The sequence below is a fragment of the Coenobita brevimanus genome, chromosome 9 (genome assembly GCF_032717465.1).
Source record: "Coenobita brevimanus isolate Jiangsu-jjx chromosome 9, ASM3271746v2, whole genome shotgun sequence".
Taxonomy (NCBI): Eukaryota; Metazoa; Arthropoda; class Malacostraca; order Decapoda; family Coenobitidae; genus Coenobita; species Coenobita brevimanus.
In genome coordinates, this window is record NC_136962.1 from 7,469,756 (window position 1) to 7,485,510 (window position 15,755).

The 15,755-nt window shown below is 43.1% G+C and overlaps 1 protein-coding gene across 1 annotated transcript in view; it reads left to right on the plus strand.

The window, feature by feature from the left end:
- The window catches only part of LOC145409524 (sulfotransferase 1C4-like), an 85,022-nt gene that overhangs the window by 9,126 nt on the left and 60,141 nt on the right, over positions 1-15,755 (plus strand). Inside the window, exon 4 of the mRNA XM_080279916.1 lies at positions 3,857-3,983. Coding sequence (XP_080136042.1) covers positions 3,857-3,983 — 127 coding nt within the window. The remainder of the gene's footprint in view (positions 1-3,856; positions 3,984-15,755) is intronic.

The window sequence follows — 15,755 nt, forward strand, 5'->3', positions numbered from 1 at the left end:
ATAAACTTGAAGATAAACATCCAGGGGATCATCTGGTGAAAATAAAAAAATCTCTCTCTCTCTCCATCTTTGAGCTGCGCCATGCGTAAGTTTGAGTAGTGGTGGAGTGTTTACGGTGATGCACGGCTACCACAGCCTGAGCTGTGGCTCGCAATGCGATGCTACCCAGCCTGAGCTGTGGCTCGCAACCCAGAAGTTAACACTATAAACACTACCCCCTTCCTAGGTCTTTGTTGTCCCGACAAAACTACACAGTACACACAAACACAAACCTTAATCTTAATGGAACATATAACTATACAGAAAGTAATCCTTCAACTTATCAGGTCTTCTTTTATGCCGCGTCTGACGGTGTCCTTGCTGCTCCACACAGTCCACTCCTCCAGGAAGGTCTTGATCCTCTCCTTGATTCACTTCTTCTCTTGAGGAACTGTCACCATCCTCTTGCACTTCAGCTCCTTGGTCCTCCTTAACATCTTCGGCTGTGAGTGAGTACAATTCCTCGGAGACGTCCCAGATATACTGTCCTGGCCCACGATACTGCCACAGACGGTTCACATGTATCATCTTTGGGCGAGATTTCCTGCCTCCCTAAATCCAGTACATTACCTCTGATAGGCGATCCAACACAGTGTAAGGCCTGTCCCATGGGCTCTGAAGCTTCGATGACTGTCCTTTCTTTCACTGAGGATTGTATAACCAAACTAAACCATCCTACAAGCTCACCTCACTTGCCTTGGCATCATACTGTACATCATCAACTCCCCTGAAAACTTGATGGCTGCTCGCACTTGATGATGTATCTCAGACAGCCTGTACTGAAAATGCTTCGCATAGCTGGTGGTGTCTGTAGGCAGCTCTTCACCAGGTGATCTTCCAGTTAACAAGTCAACAGGTAAATGAAACTCTGGCCCAACACCAGTTTTGCAGGAGTGTAGCCAGTAGACTCATGGGATACAGATTAACGTGCCATCAGCCAAAGCATGTAATTTCTGGTCCCATTCTGTTTTTCCATCTATGCAGTTCTTGTCCCAGGATCCAATTGAATTTCTCCACCATCCCATCCGACTGTGGCCTTAGCGGGATCGTCCTGGTCTTTTTGATCCCCAGTAACTTTCAGCACTCACGGAACACAGCAGACTCGAAGTTTCTATCCTGGTCTGAATGTAGCTCTGCTGGCATCCCAAAATGATGGAAGAACTGGTCAACCAACAGCTGAGCAAGTCACAGCCTCTTGATCACGGATAGCATAGACTTCTGGCCACTTTGTGAAGTAGTCCATGGAGACATATATATACCGATTTCCTCTCTCAGTGAGTGGCAAAGGTCCAGCAATGTCCACCGTGACTCTTTCCATTGGTGCACCCACCTGGTACAGCTGGAGAGGGGCAAATCACGTGTCTTGGGTCTCTTTTTGGCACAGTATACACCACAGGCCCGATACCACTCTTCAACATTCTGATGCATGCCAATCCAGTAGAACCTCTGTTGCAGCTGGCTTAGAGTTTTCTTCACTCCCAGGTGCCCACTAGCGATCTGGTTATGGGACAAATCCAAGATCTTAGACCTCATCTTCTTCGGAACCACCAGTTGCCAATTCTTGCTGGGTCCATCAAGTGTCTCCCACTGACGCTCCAGTAGTCCATTGTTCAAACAAAGAAGATCCCACTGACTCCAGTAGCTCTTGGTTGCAGGACTTAACCTGGAAACTTCTTCCCAAGATGGTCGCACTGTACTCTGCTGCAGCCACTTTAGCACTGGTTGTAAATTTGCATCCTCCATCTGCATCTTCTTCAGGTCTTCTTCATGTGATGCTTGCCCTGTCACAACAGTATGGTGGCATTTCTTCCTATGATTCCCATTCCTACTACACTCCTTGCCATCTGTTCCGTCTTCTCGCACACTATTCATCAAGGTTCTCCTGCATTTCTTCAGTGGTGGGTCTTCTGCAGCCTTCTTCTTATCATCCCAACCATTCTGATCCGCAAGTAACTCATACCGTGCACGGAAAGCTTCCCGAGATACTCTACCATCAATTTACCCCCATTATAGCCATGCACTTCACTGGTCTGGGTCCTAAGAACTGGGGCATCATCATTAAGGCCAGGACTTATAACGTCTGTATTCTGATTAATCAACCTTTTAATGCTACCTTTAGATGCCTGGGATCCATCAAGATTCACCATACACTGTCCTCTCCTTTCATGTGCCCCCTGTGCACTAACCTGAGGCGCAGCAGTGCAATATTTCTCAACAGCCTCAATTTTCTCACTAATTATATTCACATGGCCAACTACATGCTTCAACTGGTTATCTACATGCTGTCTGCACTCCATCACTATTCCCTCGCAAATCTTCAGCTGGTTGTCCACATGCTGTTTGCACTTCGTCACTATTTCCTCACTAAATACTGTATCTTCAACTGTTCGTCTACATGCTGTTTACACTATCACGTTATTGCTTACCGTACCTCAGACTTCTGCTGCTCTAGCTTGGCATCTACTTTCTCAAGCTGTTGCTGTTCTTCCTTCATTTCCTCCATGAAAGAATACAGCAGTTTTTGCATCCTCAGTTGTAATTCCCTCTATGCTCCTCTGATGCCTCTTGAAGTTGCTTGTATCTTTCTTTTTGTTCTTCACGTTGTGCCTCAAGTAGTTCCCTATTTGCCTTCAACAGTACACCTCGTGCCTGTAATAGTTCTTTGAGTTCTTTAGTTGTCGTCAGGGAAATTTCCTCCTCCTGCCCAGCTCGAGACCTTGTTCGCACACCTCCTGCTTCCATGTCGAAAGTTAGACTCACTGCAGCACTGAATAATCCCACTCCTGACACCAGAGTTACGTCCCCACCCCACACTGCCACAGGCTCCAACAGCAGTAGTACAGTATACAGTAGGAAGGACGTTGCCCAGTGAGTTGTTCTTCCTATGGTCAGCCTTCAGGTGTACAGCACAAAAGATCAGCTGAGGCGAAAATAAACACTGGCTTCTTAAGTTCACTGTATTTTCCAAATGGTTACACTTAATGCTTTCCAACCTCACTTTTCTCACAAACACTGGAGCTATACACACTTTACTAATTGCAATTACACTTAATGCTTGACAACACTTCACATTTTTTTCACAAGTACCGATGATGTACAAACTTCAATAACACTTTACTATTTGCCACTGTTTTCACAAGTACCAAAAATATACAATCTTCACTGAAACTGCACTGACACTGCACTACACTCCATGAACCAAAACCGACTGATCTCGAGATAGTCTCTACCCCATCTTCATATAAGCTTGCATTATTTGAGAAACTTCTACATTATAAAAGAACAACAGTTGCCGACTCAGAGATATCAAAACATACCAGAGTTTTCTTACGTTACATAACACTCTAAATCATTTACCATACGAACTTAAAGCACATAATTTAACAAGCAATCACTTAAATAAAACATTACCGAGAAAAAGAGCACAAAAATTAATGTACAACTTACGAAATAACTACACTCACAAACAACAGGCAAACTGGCAACTGACTCGTACCGCAACTACTGTAAATATGAGGAAACGTCGATAATAATCTCGGCTACCTAACTCGCAGATCTCGCTTTTTAACAATATTGACAAAAGTAAGAAAATTTAACACAGGGATGTGGAAAGTTTTTTTTTAATAACAATGACGTGGAGAACAAGAAAGGGAATAGAAGGACGAAGACGATGATGATAATAATGGATTGATGATGACTGATGATGATGATAATTGTGATTATTGATGAAGATGATAAGTGATGATGATGATGATGATCATGATGATGAAGATGAAGATGATGATAATTGATGATGATGATGGTGATGATCTTACAGGTAGTGTACGTTGCCAGGAACCCCAAGGACATGATGGTATCCTTCTGCCACTACATACGTGTGACCAGGGGTGCAAACTATCAAGGATCACTCGAGAAGTTTGCCAGGGATATAATGAAAGGCAACTGTAAGTAGAGAATATAGTACAGTTACCTCTCAACTAACACGCGTTTAAAAACGCGTTTTCGTTTTAACACGAGCAAATATTTAAGGAGATATGTTTAACTAACAAGGGTTTATCGATTTAACGCGACTTTACACGGACGTGATGGTTTCAAATTAGCCGCGCGCGCCTTGGACAGTCCCGAGCTGATAGACCGTGTGTGGCAGTTTATGCATAAATACAATTTTTTATTTGTCTGTTGCTTAAACTGGTTTTATTAGAACTATAATATTCGAAAATGAAGTTTGGCCCCATTCTGAGCAATTTGTCTCATTCTCGGACAAAATTTGGCCAGGAAAGTGATGGTAGATCTAAATTGTTACAAGGATGTGCAGAACAGAAAGAAGAAAACCACTCAGACCAAGATAGAGCAGTTCTTTATGAAGAAGACAGAAAACTTAAGTGAGTTATCTTCATCACCAGTAGCACGGGAGTAGAGGAAGAGGAAGAGGAAGAGGAAGGAGAGCAGAGCGAGGAGGGACAACAAATTCAGGGTGAGGAGCGGCGGGAGGTAGGTAGAGGGGTAAGGAGGGACAGCAGCAGACGACGAGTGATGCATAGATGAAGTGAGGCAGTGTGTGTTGTTATTGTTTGTGACCTACTGACTGTAATGAAAGTGTTACTTTTACTGTAGTGTTTTTAAGACCTACTAATGCATTAATAATGTTGAGGAACTTTCACAATGCCATGAATGATGCAGAATTGAAAGAGAATCCACGTAAAAAATGAAAACAGTATGTATTCGGGAGAAGTAAACAACACTTCGGCCCAACTAGGGTTCAAATGTTGTTTATTTCTCCTCAAATATACTGTTTTTGTTTTTTACGTGGATTTTCCTTCAAATTAATATTGCTGCTTTTAAGTTTAGAGTAGCATAACTCCCCAAATGGGTAGACTTTCCCAGAGTCCAGGAACGTAACCCCCAATATTACCATTGTTTCTTATGGGAAAATTATGTTTAAAAAACGCGTTTTTAACTAACGTGACCTCTCCAGGAACCTAACCCTCGCGTTATTTGAGAGGTTACTGTACAAAGAATCTAGTACAGAGAATTTAGTGCAGAGATTATAGTATAAATTACATCAGTGATTATTGTACAGAGATTATAGTACACAGATTACAGTACAGAGATAAAGTACACATTATAGTACAGAGATTATAGTACTCCTTAACTCCAAGTGACATGCTCTCTAATTTACCTTTTCTTCTATCAAGGTGACATGCTCTCTAATTTACCTTTGCTTCTATCAGGGTGACGTGCTCTCTAATTTGTGTCTGTTTCTATCAGGGTGACGTGTTCTCTAATTTATCCATGCTTGTATCACAGTGACGTGCTCTAATGAAGTGAGGCAGTGTGTGTTGCTATTGTTTGTGACCTACTGACTGTAATGAAAATGAGTTGTAGACTGTAGCACCAGTCGAGCAGGGCAGTACTCCCGAGGTGGATGGAAAGCTGATGACAGGGAGTGCTGGAGCTCCCGTTTCATCAGCCCTCAGGACTAGTTCCTGACCATCCCCCTTTGCTGAACTTTTTCAGTGTCTCAGTTACACAGAGAGTAGGCCAGCATACTCTCCAGTACAAATTTCTCTATCTACACCAAACTACATGCACAGTACACACTACACTTCCTTTTCCAAAAATCAAAAATCATGGCGTCACAACACACAGCCTCGGAGTCCCCGGGGGGGGGGGGACCATAAATGCCCCCACCATCCGCCCCTCTCCCGATGACGACTCGAGATGCCTGGAACCACTATCTGACTCTCTTCTTCTTCATTTCTGCAACATTCGCGGCCTTTCCTCTAACGTTCGCTCTGTTGAGCACCACCTCTCCTCCTCTAAACCTCACCTTCTTTTTCTAACGGAGACTCAGCTGTCTGAGGCAACTGACAGCAAACCCTTTTCTGTATCCTCCTACTTTCTCTATACTCATTTCAAAGCCAAAGGTGGCTGTTGTGTATATATACGCAACGACTTATCTTGCTCTCGTGTTCCTGAACTCGATTCTTCTGAATTCTCTACACTCTGGCCTCGGCTCTCCTGTCATTCTCTGACTAAATATATCTGTGCTGTTTACTTATCCCCTAATTCTACTATCAAAAATTCTTTGACTATCTTACTTCTACGATGGAACACATTCTATCCATTTCTCCTTTCTCTGAAATCTCCATTCTAGGAGATTTCAATGTTCACCACCACCTTTGGCTCTCCTCTCCTTTCACGGATCCACCTGGTGAACAAGCCTACATCTTTTCTATCCTTAATGACCTAGAGCTGCTTGTACAGCACCCTACCCGTATCCCTGACTGCCTTGGAGAGAGCTCCAACATACTTGACCTCTTCCTCACAACTAATCCTTCTGCTTACTCTGTTAATCTTTTCTCTCCGTTGGGCTCCTCCGATCACAACCTTATTACCTTAACCTGTCCTATCACTCCGGTACGGGCTGTGGACCCTCCAGGGAAACGTCGTCTGTGGCATTTTGGAGCCGCGGACTGGGAGGCCCTCAGGCAGTACTTCTTTGATTTTCCCTGGAATGATTATTGCTTCCATGGCCGGGAGCCATCTGAGTGTGCCTTCTGCATTACGGAGGTTATTCTCTCGGGCATGGAAGCATACATTCCTTTGACTAATGCAAGAAAGCCTTGGTTTAATCACGCTTATTCTAATGCTGTCCGCAACAAGGAGAGGGCCTACAAAAGGTACCAGAGCTAACCCACCCCTGAATCACATCATCTTTACGTTTCTGCCCAGAATCGTGCTAAGTCTGTTCTTCGCTCTACTAAAAATAATTTCATCCATACTAAATGCTCTCAACTCTCCAACTCGAATTCTTCCCACTCCTTCTGGCACCTTGCCAAAAATCTTTCTAACAACTTTACCTCATCATCCTTCCCTCCTCTTTTCTACTCTGATGATTCTGTAGCTATTTCTTCTACTGATAAAGCAAATCTCTTCGCACAGACTTTCTCCTCCAATTCCACCTTAGACGATTCCGGTGCTGTTCCTCCATCACTTCCCCCCTCTGACTTCCTCATGGCTGACATTAAAATTTCTTCAGGTGATGTATTTTCTGCCATCACTGGCCTCAGTACTAACAAGGCATATGGGCCTGATGGGGTCCCTCCTGTCGTTCTCAAGAACTGTGCTTCTGTGCTTACACCCTGCCTAGGCAAACTCTTTTGCCTTTGTCTGTCAACTTGTACCTTTCCTTCTTGCTGGAAGTTTGCTTTCATTCAGCCAGTCCCAAAGAAGGGTGACCACTCCCAACTCTCCAACTATCGTCCAATTGCTTTAACGTCCTGTATTTCAAAAGTTTTCGAGTCAATTCTCAATAGAAAAATTTTAAGGCATCTTTCCTATCACAACCTTCTTTCTGATCGTCAGTACGGGTTCCGTCAGGGACGCTCCACTGGCGATCTTCTCACCTACCTTTCAGACTCCTGGTCATCCTCCTTTCGGGACTTTGGCGAAAGCTTTGCCATTGCACTTGACATCTCAAAGGCTTTCGATCGAGTCTGGCATAAATCTTTAATTTCCAAACTGCCCTCCTATGGTTTCTATCCTTCTATCTGTGCCTTCATCGCTAGCTTCCTTTCTGGTCGTTCTATAGCAGCTGTTGTAGACGGCCATCGTTTTTCTCCTAGATTTATCAACAGTGGTGTTCCTCAGGGCTCTGTCGTATCACCGACTCTCTTCCTATTATTCATCAATGATCTTCTTAGCTGTACATCTAACCCTATCCACTTGTACGCTGATGACTCCACCCTTCACCTTTCCATTCAGTTCCCGTAACGCCCATCTCAACAGTTGCTTCAACAAACAAGGGATGAGGCTATGGCACACCTAATGTCTGACTTGGCTCGTATCTCTGACTGGGGTAAAAATAATCTGGTTGTTTTTAATGCATCTAAGACTCAGTTCTTACACCTATCAACCCGACAAAATCTTCCACAGGTATACCCATTAATGTTTAATAATATTCAGCTTAATCCTGCATCATCCTTGAACATGCTTGGGGTTTCATTTACTCGGGACTTATCTTGGAAAGATCATATTACATCTCTTGTAAAATCTGCTTCCAAGAGATTGGGTGTGCTAAGCCGACTCCGCTCTTTCTTTATCCCTGCACAATTGTTGACTCTATACAGGGGTTTTATCCGCCCCTGTGTGGAGTACAACTTTCATGTGTGGGGAGGCTCCCCACATACAGCCCTTCTCAATAGGGTGGAGTCAAAGGCTTTTCGTCTCATTAACTCTCCTCCTCTTACTGACTCCCTTCACCCTCTGTCTCTTCGCCATACTGTTGCATCTTTATCTCTTTTCTATCGCTACTTCAATGGTCACTGCTCCTCTGAACTGTCTGCTTGCATTCCTCCACCTCTACGACGGGTGCGTAGCACCCGTCTGGCAGCAAACTCTCATCCCTTTTCTATCCAACTCTCCAATGCAAGAGTTAACCGTTACTCCCAGTCTTTCATTTATGCAACAGGTCAGCTCTGGAACTGTCTCCCTCTGTCTGTATTTCCTGCTGCCTATGATCTCCAGTCTTTCAAACGCAGTGTGTCCAGGCATCTCAAAAGGATCGGATCTTGAATTTGGCTCTCTATTGTATTTTGTTTTTCTCTTTGAGGGACTGTTACTGCGGGCTCATGGCCTTTGGTTCCTTCTTCCTCTAATTAAAAAAAAAATTTACTCTTGCTTCTGTTGGACGATATTAATTATCTTCAGAAAGGACTCACATACTGAAGACGTTAGTTTAGGTTGCATATAACTCGTCCTGTTCCAAGAATCTCTCTTAACCTGAAATAAAATCATAAGGTGATAACAAGAAATACATTTTTAAAGGCGTTCCTTGGATGAATGGATTAGAAGAGGTGTTATCCATGGGGTTTGGGAGGTCTCCCCCCCTGCACCCCCTCAGACCCTCTGCCCCTACTAGCCCCCCATATGAATTTTCTAATCATTTAATGTGCAACGCTGTGCCATTTACTTTGTGGGAGCTTACAAAGAACCCAGTTATCAATATATATATAAAATAGGAATATGTGAAATTTGTAGTAGCCTGGGATCAGATTTTCAGACATAGTTACGATACATTTCTTGGTTACGAGGGAAGTTATTGAACGTAAGGAGGTTTATACAGTGTCAAGTCTCTAGTTCTTTCAAAAACAATTCCAAGTTTCCAAGTTATTTCTAAGTTAAGTTCGTTCGTTGAAGATTTCCTGCACCTTTAATGCAGGACGAGCCATACATTGGCCCGGTTAGTAGGGTGAGGGCTGACTTAAAAAGTAGTAATGGGAAAGACAAGGCCTGGGGACTGCCAGCACACACGCCCTGTCTTCTGGCTGGCTTTGTGGTGTGTGTTCCAAGTTAAGACAGGGAATCAACCGTGAATTCAAGAATCACAAGAATCATATCCCTGCTTCGTTACTTAGCTCAGTGGTCAGCTTACTAGGGATGATAACTTCTCGCCAACTTTCAGGGGAGAGAATAAAGGTATTACATTTGAGTACTGTACTGTGATGATAAGTACGTATAGTGCAATACATTATTCTGTACAACGGAAAAGAGTAATTGTTCTTCTTTTAAGCAAAGAAGAAACACTGCAAATTCTCTTCATACATCTACATTGCCTTATCATTTTAATCTCATATGATAAGCATTTCGTTTTAAGAGCTGATAATATGATCACAAGATTATCAGCGAATTGTGGGCGACTCAGACTCTACCTCTTTGGCCGGTGTCACACTATATGGTGGCGCCGTTGCAGAGCGGCCGCATGCGGCACCGCCCATGGCTTGTACCACGTCACACTGTGCGGCCAAACCGCACAGTTTACCCCCAGCAGCCAGCGTAGATAGGTTTAATCATGTTGTCTAAACTGACTGTTTGTGCACTAGAGGCAGAGGGGTTACTGAAAGAGCCAACACGTCGTAGATATATGTACTAGGCTATAATGTGTTTTGTGGATGGTGATTAATGTACCACAGTTGTATAAATATGCATATAGATACATACATCAAGTATTAGCATTTCAGTATTAAAGATTAGTAATTATGATACTTATTTAGCATGGAAATTTATTTGGAATATTAGGAAGCATATGTCTGCTAAATAATTTTAGTACTTTAAATAGCACAGTATGTATTAAACGTAAGTACATAATAAATAATGTTACTTTTTATAGGAAATACAAAGAAAAAAAAAATTTTACCTTTCTCATTCCTTTCTGCTGACTCTAAATCAAGCCAGTTCTCGTGCATCAATTCCCCTACTTCAATCCATGATTTTTCTTTACAGTTTTTATTGGAGTACTCTGCTGCACTCTTCTCCCAAATTGCTGGCCTTTCCTGTATGCATTGAATAAATTTATCCACGTCAAACATCGCGTAAACACAACACAGGAGTAGTAGCAGCAGAGCACTGTGCGGCGTGGCCGGATAGTGTGACCACGTGCATTAAACTGAGTGTGTTTTGTCCTCACAACCGGCGTGATACGGCGTCGTGGCACTGCGGCACCGCTGCAGCATGATGTGGCTTTGTATGGCAGATGCAGCGCCACCGCAGTAGTGTGACACCTCTCATTTGTTTGTGTGTGTTATCGCCATGCGGCGGCGCCGTTGCGGCTCGGCCCCAATGGCGCCGCCGCATAGTGTGACACCAGCCTTTTGTGCTCTCAATTCTCAGGTCTGTGTTCAACCAAACGAGTACTTTCACTATAAGCACTCACCTTAACCCTATTCGGTGTACCCCAGTACACTTTTGTTGCGCCCTAGCTAGTTTATACCAATAAACTCTAGTTTTTAAGTAATGCATGATTTTAAGAAATTTTCCTATTAAAACACTGGGAACAAAAATGTTGATTCTAAGCCAAAAAACCGGGCTGAAATAGGCCCGTTTTCTAATATTAACGATTTTTTCTCTTGAAAATCACTAAACAAAGAGAAAATGCGTGATGATGAGAGAAATGTCTAGGACCTTAGTCTATGCAGGCCTAAATGACAACAACACAGCTTCAACGATGCAGTTTCCTAGATTAATTAAAAATATTATAGTATCTGTATTATTCCATGGTTTTATGACTCATACCCAATGAAATGGTTATTTTTTTTTTCTCTCTCTCTCTCTCACACACACACACACACACACACACACACACACACACACACACACACACACTGTATTGTGCACAACCTCAAACACATACACACATCGTGGCTAATGGGGCAGCCGGTGTGCTGGGGAAATTAGTTTTTTTTCTTATGCTAGGAAGAAGAAACCAAAGGCCACAAGCCTGCAATAACCGTTCCTTCTGAGAGAAAAACAAAATACAAGAGAGAGCCAGATTCAAGATCCGATCAAATCGAGATACCTGGACAAACTGCATTTGAAAGACTGGAGATCATAGCTAGCAGGAAATACAGACAGAGGGAGCCAGCTCCAGGGTTGACCTGTTGCATAAATGAAGGACTGGGAGTAACGGTTAACTCTTGCATTGGAGAGTTGGACAGAAAAGGGATGAGAGTTTGCTGCTAGACGGGTGCTATATGCCCGTCGTAGAGGTGGAGGAATGCAAGCAGACAGTTCAGACGAGCAGTGACCATTGAAGTAACGATAGAAAAGATATAAAGATGCAACACTGCAGTGAAGAGACAGAGGTTGAAGGGACCCAGTAAGAGGAGGAGAATTAATGAGACGAAAAGCCTTTGACTCCACCCTATTGAGAAGAGCTGTATGCAGGGAGCCTTCCCACACATGAGAGTTGTACTCTACACAGGGGTGCATAAAACCCGTGTATAGAGTCAATAATTGTGCTGGGATAAAGAAGGAACGGAGTCGGCTTAGCACACCTAATCTCTTAGATGCAGATTTTACAAGAGATGTAATATGATCTTTCCAAGATAAGTCCTGAGTAAATGAAACCCCAAGCATGTTCAAGGATGATGCAGACTTGAGTTTGAATATTATTAAACATTAGTGGGTACACCTGAGGAAGATTTTGTTGGATTGATAGGTGTAAGAAATGAGTCTTTGATGCATTAAAAAACAAGATTATTTTTACCCCACTCAGAGATACGAGGCAAGTCAGACATTAGGTGTGCCATAGCCTCATCCCTTGTTTGTTGAAGTAACTGCTGAGATGGACATTGCAGGAACCAAATGGAAAGGTGAAGGGTGGAGTCATCAGCGTATGAGTGGATAGAGTTAGATGTACAGCTTAGGTCATTGATGAATAAAATGAAGAGTTGGTGATAGGACAGAGCCCTGAGGAACACCACTGTTGATAGATCTAGGAAAAGAATAATGGCCATCTACAACAGCGGCTATAGAACGGCCAGAAAGGAAGCTATAGATGAAGGCACAGATAGAAAGATGGAGACCATATGAAGGCAGTTTGTAAATTAAAGATTTATGCCAGACTCGATCGAAAGCCTTTGAGATGTCAAGTACAATGGCAAAGCTTTCGTCAAAGTCCCGAAAGGAGGAGGACCGGGAGTCTGAAAGGTAGGTGAGAAGAACATCAGTGGAACGTCCCTGATGGAACCCATACTGACGATCAGAAAGAAGGTTGTGATATAAAAGATGCTTTAAAATTTTTCTATTAAGAATTGACTCGAAAACTCTTGAGATACAGGATGTTAAAGCAATTGGACCATAGTTAGAGGGTTGGGAGTGGTCACCCTTCTCTGGGACTGGTTGACTGAGAGCAAACTTCCAGCAAGAAGGAAAGGGTGAAAGAGTTTACCTAGGCAGGGTGTAAGCACTGACACACAATAATGAGGACAACATGAGGAACTCCAAAAGGCCTATATGCCTTGTTAGTACCGAGGCCTGTGATGGCAGAAAATTCATCAGTTGAAGAAATTTTAATGTCAGCCATGAGGAAGTCAGAGGGGGGAAGTGATGGAGGAGCAGCACCGGAATCGTCTAAGGTGGAACTGGAGGAGAAAATGTGAGTGACGAGATCTGCTTTATCAGTAAATGAAATAGCTACAGAACCATCAGAGTAGAAAAGAGGAGGGAAGGATGAAGAGGTAAAGTTGTTAGAAAGGTTTTTGGCAAGGTGCCAGATGGAGCGGGAAGAATTCGAGTTGGAGAGTTGAGAGCATTTAGTACGGATGAAATTATTTTTAGCAGTGAGAAGAACAAACGTATCACGATTCGGGGCAGAAACATAAAAAAGATGTGATTCAGGTTTGGATTGGCTCCAATACCTTTTATAGGCCCTCTCCTTGTTGCGGACAGCATTAGAACAAGCGTGATTAAACCAAGGCTTTCTTGCATTAGCCAAAGGATATGAGAAAGGAATGTATGCTTCCATGCCCGAGAGATGAACCTCCGTAATGTGCAAGGCACACTTGGATGGCTATCGGCCATGAAAGCAATAATCATTCCAGGGAAAATTAAAGAAGCACTGCCTGAGTGCCTCCAATCCACAGCTCCAAAGTGCCACAGATGACATTTCTTTGGAGAGTCCACAGGCAATACCAGAGCATTAGGACAGGTTAAGGTAATGAGTTTGTGATCGGAGGAGCCCAAAGGAGAGAAAAGATTAACAGTGTTAGCAGAAGGATTCGTTGTAAGGAAGAGATCAGGTATGTTGGAGCTCACTTCAAGGCGGTCAGGGATATGGGTAGAGTGCTGTGCAAGCTGCTCTAGGTCATTAAGGATAGAAACGATGTAAGCTTGTTCACCAGGCGGATCAGTGAAAGGAGAGGAGAGCCAATGGTGGTGGTGAACATTGAAATCTCTTAGAATGGAGCTTTCAGAGAAAGGTGAAATGGATAGAATGTGTTCCATCGTAGAAGTAAGACAGTCGAAGAATTTTTGGTAGTCAGTAGAACTAAGGGATAAGTAATTAGTGCAGATATATTTAGTCAGAGAATGACAGGAAAGTGTGTAGAGAATTCAGAAGAACTGAGTTCAGGAACATGACAGCAAGATAAGTCGTTGCATATATATATGTACACAACAGCCACCTTTGGCTTTGAAATGAGTATAGAGAAAGTAGGAGGATACAGAAAAGGGTGTGTTGTCAGTTGCCTCAGACAGCTGAGTCTAAGTTAGGAAAAGAAGGTGAGGTTTAGAGGAGAGGTGGTGCTCAACAAAGCGAAAGTTAGAGGAAAGGTCACGAATGTTGCAGAAATGAAGAAGTGAGTCAGACAGTGGTTCCAGGCAGCTCGAGCCGTCACCAGGAGAGGGCATTATTAGGGGTGTTAGTTATTATCACTGTAGGAGGTCTTAATTACTAACTAATATAAAGTGGAATAACAACTCACCATTACATATGTGGAAAAGGAGTTTTGATCAGTACTCAATACAAATATTTTAAGGCTTAATTAATATGCTGAGTACTTAGCTGTGGTGTTGATGGTATACTGAAGTGGTAGAATGATGATTGAAGCTGATCGTGGGAAAAGGTTCGAGATAAGTGTGTTAACTGTTTGGTGGCAGGTAGAGAACTGAACTGCTTTGAGCAACTTCGTGCGTGAAGTAAATTAAATTAAACTAATCATTAATGAATGTATAACTAAACATGATTTTTATTTCCAAGATCTTATTTATCTCTACCGGTAAACAATATCTAACCCAAAATATATAACACAAGAATTTATTTACAAAGAAATGTGCTGTCGTGGGCGGGAAATTCAAATCCAAAATCCATGACATACTCTCCCGCCCAAGACGTGTACAATATTTACAACTGTCCTGTCCCAATCAGGGCACGCCATAGTTGGGAGGAACCAAGGGGGGTCCAATGTGATATCCTCAAAGGGGAATCAAATCGGTTATTTACTGGTGTAGGGGGGTGTTGGGCAGCGCTGGTTTGGCTGTCATCTTCTTTCACTTCTAAATCAATTTTTAGTGGATACAGCTTAACCAGCGGTCTAGTGGTCAAACTGGCGCTCGTCCTTAGCTGCACTACCCTACATTCTCATTCAGGACTACATAACAATTTGATGACCCGACCTAGTCGCCAGAGAAGTCGAGGCCCTTCATCGTGTATCAGCATGACGTCCTCAGCTTGAGGTGCTGCCTTCACATTCTTGGATGTCAATTGACAATGCTGCTCCCTGAGCGATACTAGGTAGTCAGTGGTCCATCTCCTCCACAGATCTCGTGAGATCTTTGTCACATATAGGAGATGTCGGTTTATTCCCGAATTAGTCTGGTGACGTCCATGAGATTGTCATCCCTGACTTCCTGTTTCGGGAACTGTCTAAGACGCCTCCCACTAATAAGTTGTGAAGGACTAATAGGGAGTGGATCATCAAGGTCACCATATGTATATCCAAATGGACAGTCATTGACTGTGGCCTCGAATTCCAGTAATACAGTATCCAACTCTTCACAATTTACTATAGTTCAACACAATACCTTTTTCAGGCCAGCCTTTAGGGTGCCTATCACTCTTTTCCAGATGGTACCGAACCATGGCAACCTGGCCGGTATAAACCGCCACTCACAGTTTACTTTTACCAATTCATTCTGCAACCTCGGATCGTTTTTTAACTCCCTCAACACTTTGGCTCCACCTATAAATGAAGTGGCATTATCGCTAATTATGAGTTCAGGGAAGCCTCTCCTGCTACAGAACCAACGGAAGGCATGAATGAAGGACTCACAGGAGAGGTTCGACACCGTCTCAATGTGTATAGCCCTAGAAACTGCACAGGTAAACAAGACTACATAAATTATAATTTTCCAACGGTACCCTTTTCTTTAATGGG